Source organism: Callithrix jacchus, chromosome 2 (genome assembly GCF_049354715.1).
Source record: "Callithrix jacchus isolate 240 chromosome 2, calJac240_pri, whole genome shotgun sequence".
Taxonomy (NCBI): Eukaryota; Metazoa; Chordata; class Mammalia; order Primates; family Cebidae; genus Callithrix; species Callithrix jacchus.
The window spans coordinates 65,302,421-65,321,668 of NC_133503.1; the positions used below are offsets into that span (position 1 = coordinate 65,302,421).

The 19,248-nt window shown below is 45.4% G+C and overlaps 1 protein-coding gene and 1 long non-coding RNA gene across 5 annotated transcripts; one reads left to right on the forward strand and one right to left on the reverse strand.

Annotated features, from left to right (window-relative positions):
• Window positions 1-11: 11 nt before the first annotated feature.
• Window positions 12-8,700, reverse strand: LOC118151335 (uncharacterized). Of its 3 annotated transcripts, XR_004739499.3 has the most exons (4): window positions 8,460-8,700; window positions 5,890-6,103; window positions 4,107-4,241; window positions 12-2,991 (listed from the first exon to the last, which is right to left on the reverse strand). It is a non-coding gene; the product is annotated as an uncharacterized LOC118151335 (long non-coding RNA). The 3 variants fall into 3 exon arrangements; XR_004739501.3 differs by lacking the exon at window positions 5,890-6,103; XR_004739500.3 differs by lacking the exons at window positions 5,890-6,103; window positions 8,460-8,700 and adding an exon at window positions 5,448-5,559.
• Window positions 8,080-18,968, forward strand: RPL26L1 (ribosomal protein L26 like 1). 2 transcript variants are annotated; one of them, XM_078364568.1, is made up of 4 exons: window positions 8,080-8,156; window positions 8,490-8,666; window positions 17,979-18,119; window positions 18,608-18,968. In XM_078364568.1, exons 2-4 carry the CDS (start codon window positions 8,499-8,501, stop codon window positions 18,734-18,736), a joined length of 438 nt encoding a protein of 145 aa, XP_078220694.1. In that variant the 5' UTR covers window positions 8,080-8,156; window positions 8,490-8,498; the 3' UTR covers window positions 18,737-18,968. The 2 variants fall into 2 exon arrangements, with proteins under 2 accessions (XP_078220694.1, XP_017825162.2); XM_017969673.5 differs by lacking the exon at window positions 8,080-8,156 and having other exon boundaries at window positions 8,428-8,666.
• The last annotated feature ends 280 nt before the right edge of the window (window positions 18,969-19,248 follow it).

The following is a 19,248-nucleotide window of genomic DNA, read 5'->3' on the forward strand; positions in this document are numbered from 1 at the left end:
GTGTGATTCTTTCTACCCTGACTGGGGCTGGGTAACCCAGAGACTGGAATCACAACCGAATGGAATTCACTTCTAGAGGAGAGAAGATAGAAGAGTTAAAAAGGAGATCTGTGAGGATGATCAGAAAGTCAAACCCCCTTTGGCCAAGCACAGTGGCTCACACCTGTAATCCAGCACTTTGGGAGGCCAAGGCGGCCTAAGGTCAGGAGTTTGAAACCAGCCTGGCCAACATGATGAAACCCCATCTCTACTAAAAATACAAAAATTAGCTGGGTGTGGTGGCAGGCGCCTATAATCCCAGCTACTCGGGAAGCTGAGGTAAAGAGAATTGCTTGAACCTGGGAGGTGGAGGTTACAGTGAGCTGAGATTGCACCATTACACTCCAGACTGAGCAACAAGAGCAAAACTCCATCTCAAAAAAAAAAAAAGGAAAAAGTCAAGCCTCCTTAGATTAAGCCCTTCCTTTATTGAGTCCCTAGAGAATGCTCCTGGGTCTGCCACCTTCTAGCTGTGCAGCCTCAGTCCAGATCCTTAACTTCTCAGTGCTTCACATATGTTGGGTGAAAAATCATGATAGTAACAAAACTACCACATAGGGCTGTTTTGGAAACAGAATTATAATATGTGCAAAGAAATTATATTAGAATGAGATTGTCTGTGTAGAAGAGTGTTTATTCCTGGTACACAGTAAGTTTTCAAAAATGCTGATTGTACCATTATGAGCATTCCTAAATAGAATATAATCTTCTTGAGAACAAGGCTAACATTCTTCTTTAGAGCTTTGAGCTAAGGACTTCGTAAATGAAAGGTGATTCATAAATTCTTGATTTCAAAGGACCTTGCACTCCTTTTTCACCCCTAAGCTCAGCAAACAGAGATCATTATCAGCTATGAGCGATGGACTTCCATGGATCTTTCCCATCTTGCTGTCCAATCCCATAAGACCTTCATCAGAACAGCACTAACACGGACAAACACACCAGTGATGAATATGGGAGGGACTCAGTCTTCGAGAAATTCTTCATTCAGTCTCCCCGTGCTCGCTCTCTTACATCCTGATACTCAAGTAACGTGTGTTCTCAAACCTGTTTATGCCAGTTGTGCTTTTATACTGTTAGAATATGATTTGGTGAACTATTAGTTAAACCAATGAACTATGAGAATGAACCTAGTAAAACTAAGTTGAATGCTTTAGAGAGACTTGATCAAGGTGAATTGTTATCCCCTCTTCAAAATGCCACTGAATAGAAATGAATAAGACTACTGTAAAAGACTTGGGAGGCCTGGTGTAGTGGTTCACGCCTGTAATCCCAGCACTTTGGGAGGCTGGGGTGAGAGGATTGCTTGAGCCCAGGAGTTTGAGACTAGCCTGGGCAACATGATGAAACCCCGTCTCTAGAAAAAATACAAAAATTAGTGGGCATGGTGGCACACACCTATAGTCCCAGCTATGTGGGGAGGCTATGGTGGGGGTGGGGGTGGGGGCGGGTAGAGGCTGCAGTGAGCCAAGATCTAGCCACTGCATTCTAGCCTGAGACCCTGTCTCAAAAAAGAAAGAGAGAGGGAGGGCGGGAGGGAGAGGGAAGTGTGGTGAGGGAGAGAGAAAGAGAGAAACAACTAAAGCTTTTTGGCTGGTTTATGTGAAGAAAATGAAGGTGAACACGGATACAGGTTTCTCAGTGGTAAAGCCTTAGCCCAGGGTCATTGTCCAATGTGTTTTACGTTGACATACATTCAAGGGATGGATGCCATTTTTATTTCTCCTTTCAACGAACTTTTCCAATTTTCTAATCAGATGTGGATTGCAGTGGTTTCAATGTAAGAGGATTTCTAAGTCAGGATTATAGAGCAAAACCCTACAGAGGTGTGTGATAGGTTGGGAGCTGTGGTGGTCCAGGCAGAAATGGCTTCCCTGGGAAGGTATTGCAGAAGATGTGTCGCTGGAGACATGCTTCATGAGGGGAGAAGCTGAAGTATTGCAGTCAACACTGGCTGGGGTGGGCAGGGATTAGAGAGGGAGTGAAACCTGGGAAGAAATAGGGTGTAGCACTAGGGCTTACTAATAGTAGCTGTGGTTGGTTTTTTTCTTTTTCTTTTTTTTTTGAGATGGAGTCTTACTCTGTTGCCCGGGCTGGAGTGCGGTGCAGTGGCCCAGTCTCAGTTTACTGCAACCTCCACCTCCCGAGTTCAAGCCATTCTCCTGTCTCAGCCTCCTGAATAGCTGGGATTACAGGGGCCCACCACCATGCCTGGCTAATTTTTGTATTTTTAAGAGAGACGAGCTTTCACCATATTGGTCAGGCTGGTCTTGAACTCCTGACCTCAGGCAATCCGCCCACCTCAGCCTCCCAAAGTGTTGGGATTACAGGTGTGAGCCACTGTGCCCATTTTGTGGTTAGTTTTTATTACTATATGTTACAAATAATTTTTAAATTCTTGCCAGAAACAATTCAGCAGGCCACTGGAGGTCTCAATCCCTTCTTAAGAAATGGATACTTAGTTCCAGAAGGTTCATTAGCTGCTGCAGCAGATAGATGCAGTAGTCCAGGAACATGAGTGAGGATGTTTGTGGACAAAGACACTTACTGAAGATGCTTTTTTCTTGCCCCAGCAGCTGTTTCCTGTCAGTTATGTAGGGATGAGGTCATGCGCTTCATTCTGGCCAGTCATTGATAGGATTTGGCATTCTCTGCGTGCCAGGCAAGAGTGACTGCTCTTCGGGCCTGATCTTTTTTCGAGATGGATGTTATCTCCTTTTTAGGAAGGAGGAAACAGAGAGACCTGGTAACTTGTCATGGCCACACAGTGAGTCACGCAATTAGTAAAGATGGAATTCAAACCCAGGTCTGCCTGACTCTGGGCTTATGAAGTTTAACATGGTTCCATCTCAGTCCCAAGGTCATCTTTGCTGTGCCAAAAGGGAAAACTGGAAATAAGAGTGGTCAGAGCAGGAAGTGCCTTGTCTGGTGTTATTTTTCTTTTAAAACAACCTGCGGAGAAAATCTAAATTAAACATTAGCAGGGATAGCGTTCTTAAAATTTTTTAGTCTTCAAAATGTAATTTTAATTACACCAATCATACAGGCTCACAAGCCCACTGGAGGAAAATCATAAAATATAAGATAAAGTAAAAGGGGAAAACGAAAGTCACCCATAATCCCACTAATCAGAGATGATCATTTAGTGATCACATTTTAGTGATGCCTTTTGATAAGCAAAATTGGATGATACTGTTCACATTATTGTGTAGCTTAGCCCTCACTTAATAGACATCTTCCTAGGTTAATAAATATGGATCACATTATTATCTTGATTGGCTGCAAGATAAATAATAACCATATTGAGCATCTAATGTCCATCCTTTGTTCCCATCTCACTCGGTGCCTGTTTTCTCACCTGTAACAGGGACAGTTCATACTGTTATTTAACAGACTGAAATGAGCTAATGCTTGTAAACCTGTTAGCACAATGCCTGACAGTAAATGCTCAGCCCATTACTAAGAGCCATGATTATTCATCTAATAAATAAATAAATTCTAACAGTTATTAAGTTCTTCCTCTGTACTAGCTATTGTACTAGGGTTCATTTAATCCTGACACCAGTCCGGGTGTGGTGACTCACACCTGTATTCCCAGCACTTTGGGAGGCTGAGGCAGGTGGATTGCTTGAGGTCAGGAGTTCCAAGACCAGCCTAACCAATATGGTGAAACTCAGTCTCTACTAAAAATACAAAAATTATCCAGGCATGGTGGCATGTGTCTGTAGTCCCAGCTCCTCAGGAGGCTGAGGCAGGAGAATCACTTGAACTCAGGAGGCAGAGGTTGCAATGAGCTTAGATAGCACCATGCACACCAGCCTGGGTGACAGAGCGAGACTCTGTCTCAAAAAAAAAAAAAAAAAAATCCTGACACCAAACCAATGAGGTAAGTCCTGTCATTCTTCCCATTTTTCAGATAGGAATAAAGATAGTGACCAAGATGCTGAATATCTTCTTCAAAGCCAAAGAGCCAGGAAGTGGCAGAGATCCAAACCCAAGCGATTCGGGTGCCAGAGCTGAAGCAAATCCCCATGTAGCCACTGCCTCCACGAAATAAAAATACTCACCAGACACTTCCTCTGTGTAGGTGCTTGAGCTTCTATACCAGTTCCTGCGCATGTTTCCAGGGCTGGGCGTAAGACAAGACAGCCAGTCCCACTACAGAGTGCCTCCAGCTCTTGTCATCTAGGATGTCATTGTGCCTGTTTTAATGTCATTGAACCACACAGCGTGTTAAAAACAAAACAAAACAAAAAGCTTTCCCTACCCTGCTTGATCATAGATACTCCCTGAAGATCTTGGGTTCTCAAGATCTGTCCTCACATGGCTTTCCTTCACTAGTGAGGCTCTGAGCTTCTTGGGTGCACTCCTCCCTAGATCTCTTAAATCAAACCTTGCACCTGGCTCCATGTAGGTACCAAATAAATTGATGAGCAAATGAATGAATGTATGAGTAAATAAGTAGGTGAATGACAATAAATGGATATGTGATAGAGAAGTGAGTGAATGAACAGAGAGAGCCAGTGAGTGAGGGAATGAATGAACTCCTTGGGGCGGGGTATGGGTTTGACTAACACCTAAGGACTGTTCTGAGGAGAACCTCTGAACTTCTCTCTGTGTGTGCACCCTCACGGCAGCATCTGCTCCTGGGTTGCTGATGGGCAATGACTTCCTTTCCTAGGACTGCCCCCCAACCTCCTTATTCTTGGAGCCTGGGCACACACACAGCTGGATGGCCCTTCAGCTGATACTGCCTCACGTGCTTTAACTCTGCTTGCTCTGCTGCCCAGGCTTCTGCAAACAGCCCAGGTGTGGCCATTCTCCAGAGGTCTCCAACTGACTGCTAGGGGCCCGGAATAAAACCTAGTATTAGTAAATTCGGGTGGTTTTTTCCTTTCTTGTTTGTTTGTTTTTTGAGACAGGGTCTCACACTGTCCGCCAGGCTGGAGTGCAATGGCGCGATCTTGGCTCGCTGTAACCTCCCCCTCCCGGATTCCAGCGATTCTCCTACCTCAGCCACCCGAGTAGCTGGGATTACACGTGCTCGCCACCACGCCCAGCTTTTTTTTTTTTTGTATTTTTAGTAGAGACAGGGTTTCCCTATTTTGGCCAGGCTGGTCTCGAACTCCTAACCTCGTGATCCGCCCGCCTCGGCCTCCCAAAGTGCTGGGATTACAGGTGTGAATCACCTCGCCCGGCCGCGGGTGTTTAACAATTTCACTACCACATGTCAGGGAACACTGATAAACTAGGAGAGAGCACGCGACCCGCCTGAGTGTGGATGTTTGGCTTGCAAGACATCTTCCTCTCGGAGTTTCAGCATCCCGGCATCTGTCACTAAGTTGGCGTTCAATAGGTATGGAATGAATCAACGACAGGGAGGGCTAAAATTAGTGAACAAAGAATACCTTGCATAGAATAAACCCCTTGGGTTCTTAACCTGAAGAAAGCCAAGGCTCAGAGCCCTCTCTCCCCCGCCGCCACCGTGACCATGGAGGGGGCGTGGTTAACGTCTCCCTCACAGCGCAGCCGCGACCGGAGACCTTTTATACCCGGGTGGGCGGGCGGTATGGGCCTAGCCAGTGGTTGGGTGGCGCCTGCCCCTCTAGGCATTCCTCCGGGGGTCGGCAGACGATAAGCGGAGCTCGGGAGCGACTCGGCGGGGCGCGGGCAGAAAGGGCCACGAGGGCTACAGGTGGGAGCGGGGCGGCCGGAGTGGGCGGGGTCTGTATGAGAGGGGCGGGGTCTAGAGGAGAGGGGCGGGGCGACGGTCTCAAACCCGCAGGCTTGCCGCAGCCGTCTAGTCCCAGATATAGAAAAAAGTAGAGGTAGGAGCGAGCGGCGACTCACCCCTGTAATCCCAACACTTTGGGAGGCCGAGGTGGGGAGGATCTCTTGAGGCCAGGAGTTAAGTAGATGAACAGCCGAGCACAGTGGTGCGGGCCTGTAGTCCCAGTACTCAGGAAGCTAAGGAGCGAGGATTGCTTGAGCCCAGGAATTCAAGGCGGCAGTGAGCTATGATTGCACCACTTCACTTCAGTATGAGTGACACGAGACCCTGATGCTAAAAAAAAAAAAAAAAAAAAGGTAGAGGTAGGACACCCGGGGCCCCAGCTTTGGCGCATTGCACACGGAAAGCTTACAGTGTGCATCATCGAGAAGTGATGATAGAAGTCTGAATGTAAGGACTCTGGTTAATGTGAAGTCCAGTCTTAGGTCTGTCCTGGAGCAAGCCCCACACATAGGCTTCTCCTTTTATTAGAAATAGCACTGGCCAGGCGCTATGGCTCATGCTTGTAATCCCAACACTTTGGTAGGCCAAGGCAGGCGGATGGCTTAAGCTCAGGAGTTCACGACCAGCCTGGACAACAAAGTGAGACCCCCGGCTCTACAAAAAAATACAAAAATTAGTCGGGCACAGTAGCAACTGCCTGTGGTCCCAGCTACTCGGGAGGCTAAGGTGGGAGGATGGCTTCAGACTGGGAGGCAGAGGTTTCAGTGAGAGATCACAGCACTGCACGCTACCCTGAGAGACAGAGCTAGACGCTGTCTCAAAAACAAAAGAGAAAAAAAGAAGAAATAGTACTACGTGCCAGTCACTTCTAAACACTCTAAAGGGATTAATTTATTTAATCCTCATAGCAAACATATGAAGTACCTACTAAGATCATCCCCACTTTACAGACAAGAAAACCAAGACTGGCCAGGCACAGTGGCTCACGCCTGTAATCCAAGCACTTTGGGAGGCCCAGGCTGGCAGATCACTTGAGGTCAGGAGTTCAAGGCGAGCCTCGCCAAGATGGTGAAACCCTGTCTCTACTAAAAATACAAACAATTAGCTGGGCATGGTGAGGGGGTGCCTGAAAATCCCAGCTACTCCAGAGGCTGAGGCAGGAGAATCGCTTGAACCCGGTAGGGGAAGGTTGCAGTGAGCTGAGATCATGCCATTGCACTCCAGCCTGCACAAGAATGAAACTCAGTCTCAAAAAACAAAAAAAGAGAAAACCAAGACTGAAACGGCGGGGAGGGGTGGTGGGCAGTCACCCTAGGACCAGCCAAATGAAGAGGTACTTGGGTCCAGTCTGATTCTAAAACCCCACTCTTCTGAACAGGGCTAAACAACTAGGGGAAAGTTTTGCAGAGCCAGGTTTTTGAGTCACAGCAATCCTCAAGCATTAGTGCACCTCAAAATCTTGGAGGGTAGGGGAAGAATGCTGCTTTAAATTCAGATGTGTCCCTGTCCTACCACTGTCTGGTTTTGCGGGACTGTGGTGGAGCCTGAAAACCTGTATTTTGAACAGGCTTCTCTGTGATTCTGAAGAAGCTGCTCTACAGATGGCATTTGGAACCTCATAATGTTTAAAACACGGGACAGGCGGTGCATGGTGACCAAAGCCTGTAATCCCATCACTTTGGGAGGCCGAGGCAGGAGGACTGCTTGAGCCCAAGAGTCTGAGACCAGCGGGGGCAACACAGTGAAACTGTATCTCTGCAAAATAAAAAAATAAAAAAATTAGCCAGGTGTGGTGACGCACATCTGTAGTTCCAGCTACTCAGGAGGCTGAGGCAGGATTGCTTGAGGCTGGGAGGTTGAGGCTGTAGTGAATCGTGTTTGCACCACTGCACTCCAGCCTGAGCGACAGAGTGAAACCCTATCTCAACAAATAAAATAAAAAATAAACAAAACACCAGACAATATATACGCCTAGACGACCTCTGTAGCTTCCTCTGCGGAGGGAAACGCAGGCAAAGAGTGTGCAGTAGGTGAGAGACTACTGACAGGTGTGCCCATTAAAAGAATACCAGTAACCCTCTACTGCAGGCCCTACACAAGTAGACCCTTGTCCTCACTGGCGCGGACTCTTGCGAGTTCCCAGTACGCGTCGCGCTCCCGGGATCCCTAGGAATGAGACGCTGCGACCCCACCCCAAGCCGCAGAGGGCGCCATGCTGCTTCACTCCGACGGAAATGGGGCATCAATATCTTTCTGCGCTTGCGCGGCACGGAAGCTTCATTTCCGGTCCCGTGTGCTAGCGTCCTGAGGCCACTGATAGCCGGCTGACTGGAGGCTGAAGATTTTTCGGACTCTGAAGCCCACAGCCCTGCGAGACCTTCCCGTATGTGTCGCGGGGACACATGCCACCCCAAAGCTCTCTGCGTGAACTCCCGACCATTCATTGCTGCCTAATCCTAACATTCCTTCCTCAACCTCTAGGTCCCAGTACCAGCCTCTCCCCACGACCCCTTTGTCAGTATGTGACCTCCACACACGTCTCACTTTATGTGATAGACCACTCACACGTCCCTCTCTCCTCCTTCAGTTGCCTTTTTAGAGGCCACCTCCCCCGTAGAGCCTTTGTGCGGGGATGGGGAGAAGGATCTTGGGTCGAGAACAGGCCTCTGTAACCCACGGAGCGCACCTTCATTCCGTCTCTCTCTGCTCTTTATAGAGGGTCACCATGAAGTTCAATCCTTTCGTGACCTCGGACCGCAGCAAAAACCGCAAACGTCACTTCAATGCCCCCTCGCACGTGCGCAGGAAGATCATGTCATCCCCGCTCTCCAAGGAGCTGCGGCAGAAGTACAATGTCCGCTCCATGCCCATCCGCAAGGATGACGAGGTACAGGTACGTCTCCCTCCGGCGCTAGTGGCGCTCAGACACCTTTGCCTGAGAATGTCATGTGTTCATGGCAGTGGAGCAGTCACAGACTCACATGCCTCAGGACTCTGACAAATAGTGTGACCCTTTGGATATGTTAGGCCAGAGGTAGGGGTCAGAGCCACCAGAGAGTGGTGGCTTCAGAGCATTTAATTATTTAATAGTAATAGTAAAATTTAATAAAAGAGTATGTCAACCAAGCAAAAACCTGCTTTTTTTTGTTTTGTAGAGATAGGTTCTTGCTGTGTTGCCCAGGCTGGTCTCAAGCTCCTGACACTCCTCCTGAGTGTTCCTCCCACCTCAGCTTCCCAAAGCACTGAGATTAACAGGTGTAAGCCACTGTGCCCCGCCAAAAACTTGCTTTTGATTTAGCCTTCTGGCTGCTAGTTTGCCAAGTGTTGTTGCCCAGGGTGGCTTGTTGAACCAGACTTTGTAGGGGAAAGTGCTGCATTGAGAGTAGTGTTTTAGTATATTTGGGTTTAGTGCGATTGATGGATGGGGATTTGTGGGAGCTGGCCATGTGATCGTATTGTATTTGGCAGGGAAAATGGTAAAGAAGCAGCAAGTCACTCATAATTTCTGAAACAGTGGCCCATGTGAGAACCTGCAGGCCCTCTGTTCTCTGTGACTGGAGCATAAAATGCATGAGTGGGGGAAGGGAGTTGGATGTAAGTGAAATAAGCAGGGGCTAGCTTCATTCCTAAGGTATATTTGTGGAGCACTTACCAGACACTATTCTAGAACAAGATTGACAAGGCCCTGGTTCTCGTGGAGATCCCATTTTAGAGCAGGGTTTCCTAGCCTCAGCACTATAGATATTTTGGACTGGATAATTGTTGTCAGTGGGCTGTCCTGTGCATTGTAGAATAGTTAGCAGCATCCCTGGCCTCTCCCCACTAGATGCCAGTAGCACTCCCTCCCTTCACAGTTTTGAGGAGCAAAAATATTTCCAGATATTGCCAAATGCCCCCTGAGGGTCAAAATCAACTCTTCCCTCACTCAATTAAGAACTATTGTTTCAGAGAATGAAATGACAAGATGATGAAGCTTGGTGTATTATCTGAGACACTGGGACTCTCTTTGAAGATTTGGGGCTATGTTAAGGAGGAACAAATGTGGAGTTAAGTTGGGATTGTGACAGGAAGAGTGGAAAGAATAGTTCAGAAATATTATCAGCAGTTTCAACCTCCTCTCTACTGAATCTTTCCCATCAGACATGTTCTAGAATGGGGGAATTGCAAATACTTATAGGGGATAGGTAGGGAAGTGATCATTTAGGGAAGTGAGCTGAAAAGAAAATGGCAAACTGAAAAGCTCAAGCCTCACCTAAAAGATATAATCATCCACCTTCAGCTCATTGATGCCCGAGGGAAAAGCAGGCTCATTGTTAGATTCTTGGATTTTCAAAGAGAACTGGAAATTTTGGATTCACTTACTTAGCCCCATATTTCCTTCCAGCTACTACTCTCTATTCTCTATTCATAACCAATCTTCTCAAGAGAGCTGTCTATACTTCCTCATCTCCCATTCACTCTTGGATACTCTTCAGTTTAATTCTTGTTCCCACCACATTATAGAATCTATTTTGGCATAAACCACCAATAACCTTTTTATGACTGAATCCAGTGGACACATCAAGCATCTCTTTTTGCTCTGTGTTCTCTACATAGGTAGAGAATAGGTAATACCTATTCTCAGAGCTTTAAATGTCTGCTCTATGCCAACAACTCCCTCTTTTATATCATGGTCCAGACCACTTTGGACAACCTATATATCTGACTACCTATATAGCACAGACCTATAGATCTGACTACCTACTGAACATCTCTATTTAGAGATCCCATTGACATTTCAAAGCTTCTTATCCTAGAGTCCTCTCGATCCCAGCCTTCTCACTGCCTGCAGAATCTGACTCTCCTCCCATCTTCCACATCTCAGTAAGTCCCATTTATCTCTCTCCCTAGTTGCATATGCCCCTAAACCTTTGTTATCTTTTTTTGTTTTGTTTGTTTTGAGACAGAGTCTTGCTCTGTCACCAGGTGCCAGGCTGGAGTGCAGTGGTGCAATCTCGGCTCACTGCAACCTCTGCTTCCCGGGCTCAAGCAATTCTCCTGCCTCAGCCTCCTAGTAGCTGGGACCACAGGCACGTGCCACCACGTCCAGCTAATTTTTGTATTTTTTTTAGTAGAGATGGGATTTCACCATGTTGGCCAGGATGGTTTCCATCTCTTGACCTTGCGATCCGCCCGCTTCGGCCTCCCAAAGTACTGGGATTACCGGCGTGAGCCACCGCGCCCGGCCTACCTTTGTTATCTTTAACAACTCTCCTTAAACCCCCTCTTGTAATCTACCATCAAGGCTTGTTGATTCTACCTCCAAAGTAAGTCTTGAACCTATTTCCAGTTTAGTTCAAGCGAGCTGCAATGCTCCCTTGAAAGCAGTTCCCTCCTTGACAGCAGCTCCCTCTCTTACCTTTGTCCATTTTCCAAAGTGGTATTTGCAAATCAGGTCCTACTATCTAAAACCTTCGGCAGGCCAGGCATGATGGCTTACGCCTGTAATCCTAACAGTTTGGGAGGCGGAGATGTGTGGATCACCTCAGCTCAGGAGTTCAAGACTGGGCAACATAGTGAAACTCCACCTCTACTAAAAATACAAAAAATTAGCCGGGCGTGGTGGTGCTCACCTGTAATCCCAGCTACTCCGGAGGCTGAGGCATGAGAATCACTTGAACCTGGGAGGGAGAGGTTGCAGTGAGCCGAGATTGTGCCATTGCACTCCAGCCTGGGTGACAAAGTGAGACTCTGTCTAAAAAAAAAACGTTGGCAGTTTTATATCTGCTAAAACTGACCTGTGCATTTTACTGTATGTAAATTATGCCTCAGTTAAAAATAAAATGATTGCAAATTGTGCTTGTTGCTATGAAGAAAATATAAAGGATGGTATGATATTGATTAAAGGATCTGGGAAGGCTTCTCTAAGGAACTAATAAATTAAGAGAAGACCTGGAAAATGAGGAGTTAGCCAGGTGCTTACCAATTGTGCCTGATGTGTTTATAAAATCTAAAATCATGACTGGGCACAGTGGCTTATGCTTGTAATCTCAGCAGTTTGGGAAGCCAGATCACCTGAGATCAGGAATTAGAGACCAGCCTGGCCAACATGGTGAAACCCCGTTTCTACTAGAAATACAAAAGTTAGCCAAGCGTGGTGGCACATGCCTGTATTCCCAGCTATTCTGGAGGCTGAGGCAGGAGAATCACTTTAACCTGGGAGGCAGAGGTTGCAGTGAACTGAGATCATGCCACTGTGCTCCAGCTTGGGCAACAGAGTAAGACTCAGTCTCAAAAAAAAAAAAAAAAAAATCTAAAATCATTGACTGCAAGGCCCCGTATGGTCCATTCCTGGTCTAATTCTCCAACCTCATCTCCTCTTAACCCCCATATGCTCTACACTTCAACCCGCTGGGCTTCTGGCGTCTTTCAATATACCTTGATCTTTCTCCAGCTGGAATGTTCCCTCTGCCTGGAGCTCTTCCTTCTCCCCTTTACCTGGCTAACTCCTCATTTTTCAGGTCTTACCTTAAATGTCAGTTCTTCTGGCCGGACGCGGTGGCTCATACCTGTAATCCCAACACTTTGGGAGGCCGAGGCAGACAGATCACGAGGTCAAGAGATCAAAACCATCCTGGCCAACATGGGGAAATCCCGTCTCTACTAAAATACAAAAAAAAATTAGCTGGGTGTGGTGGCATGTGCTTGTAGTCCCAGTTACTCAGAAGGCCAAGGCAGGAGAATCGCTTAAACCCAGGAGGTGGAGGTTGCAGTGAGCCAAGGTCGCTCCACTGTGTGACCTCGTGACAGAGTGAGACTGTTTCAAAAAAAAAAAAAAAGTAATTTCCTCAGAGAAGCCTTCCCAGATCCTTTAACCAATATTATAGCATAGCATTCTTTATTTTTTCTCCATTGCAGTAAGCACAATTTGAAACCATTTTGTTTTTCACTGAGGAATAATTTACACACAGTAATATGTACAGGTTAGTTTTGGTAGATGTAAAACCAAATAGCCATTACCCTAATTATGATCAGACAATTAAAAAGACGTTTTTCTTTTTTTTTTTTTGAGACAGAGTTTCACTATTGTTTCCCAGGCTGGAGTACAATGGTGCAATCTCAGCTCACTGCAGCCTCCACCTCCAGGGTTCAAGCAATTCTTCTGCCTCAGCCTTACAAGTAGCTGAGATTACAGGCATGCGCCACCATGCCCAGCTAATTTTGTATTTTTAGTAGAGATGGCTTTCTCCATGTTGGTCAGGCTGGTCTCAGACTTTCCTGATCTCAGGTGATCTGCCTGCCTTGGCCTCCCAGAGTGCTGGGATTACAGGCATGAGCCACCATACCCAGTCTAAAAAGACCTTTTTCAATCATCCCAGTAAATTCCTGTGTGATTTATTCCAGTTAGTGGTCATGTATTTGTATATGTACTTATAAACTGCTTACTAGCCATCAGGCTAAGCTCCATTAAACCAGAGAGTTCATCTTGTTTTTTGCCTGACCTCAGTGCTGAACCTGACACTTGGGGAGGAGAAGAGTCAGTCAGTATTCGTTGAATGAATGAAAAAATTTTTTGATAAGATGTATAAGGTGAGATAGAGAAGGAGGGCAAGGAGGGAAAAGGAGCTGCTATTAAGAATATGTATATATATTTATTATTATTATTATTTTGTAGTTTTGTGATGGAGTCTTACTCTGTCACCCAGGCTGGAGTGCAATGGCGTGGTCTTGGCTTACTGTAACCTCCGCCTCCCAGGTTCAAGCCTCCTAAATAGCTGGGACTACAGGCGCATGCCACCATTCCTGGCTAATTTTTGTGTTTTTAATAGAGACAGGGTTTCACTGTGTTGGCCAGGTTTGTGTCAAACTCCTGACCTCATAATCTGCCCACCTCAGCCTCCCAAAGTGCTGGGATTACAGACATAAAGCCACTGCACCCGGCTGTATATGTTTATTTTGAAATAGAGACATTTTATTTATGTATTTATTTATTTTAAGATAGCTTTGCTTTGCTGCCCAGGCTGGTCTCAAAACTCCTGGCTTCAAGCAGTCCTTCTGCTTCAGCCTCCCAGAGTCCTAGGGGTGTAGGCATGAGCCACTGTGTCTGGCCTGCTGCCATTTTTTGAATGCCCAAGAGGTATGGCATATTTCACCCAAAGGCTATACTGGCTGAACTCTTCTCCACCAGAAGAATAAAATGTCCCTGATTGGGTTTGTTAAAATTGCCTCCTCTCACAGGATCTTCTGAATCTCACCTTCCTCTTTCTCTGAGAAGGTGGTGGTTCCTCCTATTTACAGATAAAATTGAGGTTATCAGCCAGGAACTTTCTGAAAACCTGGCTCCACACCTACAAATATACCTGTAGTTCCACCCCTCTTCTTTCCCTCCTGTTAGAATAAAAGAAATATCCCAGGCCTGGTTCAGTGGCTCACACCTGTAATCTCATCACTTTGGGAAGCCAAGATGGGTGGATCGCTTGAGGTCAGCAGTCCAAGACCAGCCTGGCCAACATGGTGAAATTTCGATTCTGCTAAAATAAAAAGTAGCTGGGCATGATGGCACATGCCTGTAATCCCAGCAACAAGGGAGGCTGAGGCAACTCGAATCACTTGAACCCAGAAGGTGGAGGTTACAGTGAGACAGGATCATGCCACTGCACTGCAGCGTGGGTGACACAGCACGACTCTGTCTCAGAAAAACAAAAGAAGAAATATCCCTATTTATACCTAAGTCTAATCCATCTGCCACTGGGTGCTGCTGTCCACCATTATTCTTCTCTTGGAGTTTTTTTGGTCCCTTATCTTCTTTCTCTGTAGTTTCTTTTACCTCTTCCTCCATACTTATTCCTTCCCGTTAGGATTTAAACACAATCATGTTTTCCCTTCTTTAAAAATAAAAAATAAAAATAAAGTTCCCTTAGCATTCCATCCCTCTCAAACATCTATCCCCTTATCATCTTTAGAGCCAAGCTCCTTTGGACTGTCTTTTCTCACCTTCACCTTCTCACCTGGTACACTCATCACCTTACTGTGTAAGTGGCTTCCATCCCACCACTCACTGAAGCATTCCAGCCACAGCCACTGGTTACGATCTTGTTGTCATATCTGTTAAATATCTTATCCTCTCTGTACTTGATGGTTCCACAGAATTTGACATTCTTCTCTTGGCTGCTTTAACACCACACTTACATGGTTTCCTATTCTCTCTGGTCACTCTAATCTCTTATAAGCTCTTCCAAAATGGTGGCTTTTCTCATGTGTACATTCTGCCCTTTTCTCATACCATCAGCTCCTTGAGCAATGAAACTTCTCTTTTTTTTTTTTTTTTTTTTTTTGAGACGGAGTTTCGCTCTTGTTACCCAGGCTGAAGTGCAATGGCGCAATCTCGGCTCACTGCAACCTCCACCTCCTGGGTTCAGGCAATTCTCCTGTCTCGGCTTCCTGAGTAGCTGGGATTACAGGCACACGCCACTGTGCCCAGCTAATTTATTGCATTTTTAGTAGAGACGGGGTTTCACCATGTTGACCAGGATGGTCTCGATCTGTTGACCTCGTGATCCACCCGCCTCGACCTCTCAAAGTGCTGGGATTACAGGCTTGAGCCACCGCGCCGGGCAATGAAGCTTCTAATTGCGTCTCTGTGGATGACTCCCACGTCTCTATTGCTGGCCCAGTTGACATTCCAGCTGTGTCTGAATTCTCTGCTAAAATGTCCCCAGATGCCTCAAATTTAGAATGTTCCAAACTAAACTATTTTCTCATAAAATACGGGGCTTCCCGGATGTTCCCTGCTTCTGGCAAAGGCCTTTTCATCCATCTGGTTGTCCAAGCCAGATTCTGAGTATCATCCTTCCCTCTTGATCCTCACCTCTCCAGTCCGGTCAACCAGTCAATTTAGTCTTATCCTGGCACCTGTCTCCTTCTTCACTAGGTCCAAAGGTTGCCCACTTTCTCTCTCTCTCTCTCTCTCTCTCTCTCTCTCTCTTTTTTTTTTGAGATGAAGTCTCACTCTGTAGTCCAGGCTGGAGTGCAGTGGCTCAATCTCAGCTCACTGCAACCTCCATCTCCCTGGTCCCGATTCAAGCAATTCTCCTATCTCAGCCTCCCAAGTAGCTGGGATTATAGGCACAAGCCACCATGCCCAGCTAATTTTTTCATTTTTAGTAGAGATGGGGTTTCACCATGTTGGCCAGTCTGGTCTTGAATTCCTGACTTCGTGATCCATCCACCTTGACCTCCCAAAGTGCTGGGATTATAGGCGTGAGCCACCACACCCATCCACCCACTTCTCTTTCTAAATTTTTTTAAATTAATTAATTTTTTTATTTTTATTTTATTTTATTTTGAGACAGGGTCTCACTCTGTTGCCCAGACTGGAATGCAGTGGTGCAAAAACAGGTTGCTGCAGCCTCAACCTCCTGGGTTCAAGTGATCCTCCCACCTCAGCCTCCCAAGTTGCTGGGACCATAGGCAGCCACCATGCCTTTTTTTCTTTTTTCTTTTGGTAGAGACAGGGTTTTGCTACGTTGCCTAGGCTAGTCTCCAACTCCTGGGCTCAAGCAGTCCACCTGCCTCAACTTCCTAAAGTGCTAGGATTATAGGCAGGAGCCACCATGCCCTGCCTAAGGTTGTCCACTTCTCTTTATTCCAGCTGTCCCTTTGGACTCATTGTAGTAATATCTTTTTTCACTCTTGGCCAGGTGCAGTGGCTCACACCTGTAATCCCAGCACGTTGGGAGGCCAAGGTGGGCCGATTTCTTGAGCACAGGAGTTTGAGACCAGCCTGGGCAACATGGTGAAACCCCTTCTCTTAAAAAAAGTGTGTATATGTGTATTTTTCTTCAGTTTTGATGATAGTTCACAGACTTTTTCCTGGTGTGTTCCAAGTGTCTCTGGTCATGTAGTCTGTGGTAGATTTTTCATCGAGGTATGGTTGTCCTCTTTTCAACCTAAAAATCACCTTGGAAAGTAAGCTGAACAAGCTATACATGGACATTTTAGGAGTATTGGGATTCTCTAGTTCTTTATATGTGGTGCTTCTCTGTGCTTATTAATTACAGTCACTTTGTACCTGGTGTTTAATAAGCTCTTGCAGCCAGGTGTGGTGGCTCATGCCTATAATCCCAACACTTTGGGAGGCCAAGGTGGGCAGATTGCTTGAGGTCAAGAGTTAGAGACCAGCCTGGCCATAATGGCAAAACCCTGTCTCTATTAAAAATACAAAATTTAGCCGGGCGTGCTGACGTGCGCCTAAATCCCAGCTATGTGGGAGGCTAAGGCAGGGGAATAGTCTGAGCCTGGGAGGTGGAGATTACAGTGATCCGAGATCATGCCACTGCACTCCAGCTTGGGGGCCAGAGCGAGACTCCATATCAAAAATAAAATAAAATACAATAAAATAAAATACAAAAATAAATAAAACAAAATAAAATAAAAAAAGCTATTGCTTTCAAGGAAACCTTAATCTATTTGGTTTTTTTAATAGAGTAATTTTTAGTACAATAAAACAGTTTGTGAGATTTTTAATTTTTTTCCTGACTATAAAACATTCGTATTAAATTTAGAAATCTTGAAATTTAGAATAATATAAATCTAAAAAATAGACATCTGTAATCCTACTTCCTACCTAATGGCAGCTGTTATCGATATTTATATATATTTTCATCATACTGCATCATACTATATATACACAAAATGTGTGTTTATATATGTGACACATATACACATATATACATATATATTACATATAAATATATATTCACACATGCACACACATACAGTTTGAGTATCTCAAATTCAGAATGCTCCAAAATCTGAAACTTTGAGTCTCAATGTGATGGTCAGAGGAAGTATTCTTGGGAGCTTTTTGGATTTCAGATCCAAGATCCCACAAAACCGTAAATCCAAAACACTTCTGGTCTCAAGCATTTCGGATAAGGGATACTTGACATATATATAATTCAGTGTATATTCTATATGTAGGTTTGTATTCTCCTTTTTTTCTAAAGCTCATATCACACATTTTTGTGGGATTCAGGTAAAATATTTCCAGCCAACATAACACAGCACAGATTTATACCAGAAAAATAGCTAACTTTTGACTCCCAGGATTAAGCTGTTTTTGTACAAAATTGTGTGTTTAGCCCATGTGTTCCTGATGGTTAGCTTCCTCATTATGATCATGCATTACAAATGGAGGGGGATTCTCTTTTGTATTTTCTCTTAGGTAGTTCGAGGACACTACAAAGGGCAGCAAATTGGCAAGGTAGTCCAGGTGTACAGAAAGAAATATGTCATCTACATCGAGCGGGTGCAGCGTGAGAAGGCCAATGGCACCACAGTCCATGTGGGCATTCATCCGAGCAAGGTATGGTCAAGGACTGAGTGGCAATAACAGTCATGGAGTACGTCGATACTGTTAAAATTATTGGTGTTTTGGTACTCCCTGCACAGGTGGCTGAGGTAGGCCAGGTGGGCTTGATTGAGTCAGTAGCTTTGTGATGTCATCAAGGATCCAGATTTTTCTTCTCTTTTCTGTTTTGCCTTTCTTGATGATGGCTGTGCCTTTAAACTGCAAGAGGCTTCCAAGTGTTCCAGGCATCACTTCCCCACTATATAGTATTCAGTGGGATGAGAGAGAATATATCTTTCTGTGGCCCTCATGCCTGCCTAGTGGAACATGCTATTTATCCTTTGTGTTCCTGTTTGATATTGTGTTACAGGGTCTGTTTTCCCTCCAGAGTTTCAGTTCCGTAAAGGCTGGATGGTTGAGGTCTTACTTAACTTATGATGTCTGTATTGCTCAATAGCTGGTGAGAATGCAGAAATAAAGATCTGTTTTCTCACTCCCAACAGGTGGTTATCACCAGGCTAAAACTGGACAAGGATAGGAAAAAAATTCTTGAACGCAAAGCCAAGTCTCGACAAGTTGGAAAAGAGAAAGGCAAATATAAGGAAGAACTTATTGAGAAAATGCAGGAATAAATATAACCTGTTGTGCAACCATGGTTTAACAGTAGATTTTTAGGCTAGTATGTGTTTCTTTGGAACTTTTCAGAATGCCTCTGGGATGTTTCATCTCCTGTTTTGTTACCTGTGGCTCTGTAAATCTACTTTTACAATTTTGATTAATAATGTTATGAATAAAAATAGGAAATGCTTTCTAATTCCAAATGGTATTTGCTTTGTTTTATAAATAAAATCCACTTGCTATCAATTCCCCTTTGCCAGTCTTTCCTATTTAATGTGTGGAACAGCAAAATCCAAGGGGTAGGGTTAAACAGCGCTCCTCTTGCCTGGACCCCTGTGCTAATGGAGTAGAAAGGGCAGGGCTCTAGTCCTTTTTTTTTTTAAATATAGACAGGTCTCACCATCTTGCCCAGGCTGGTCTTGAACTCCTGGGCTCAAATGATCCTCTTGCCTTGGCCTCTAAAAGTGTTGGGATTACAGGTGTGAGCCACCGTGCTCTGGTCCTTGATGCCAGGATTTGCCCCACT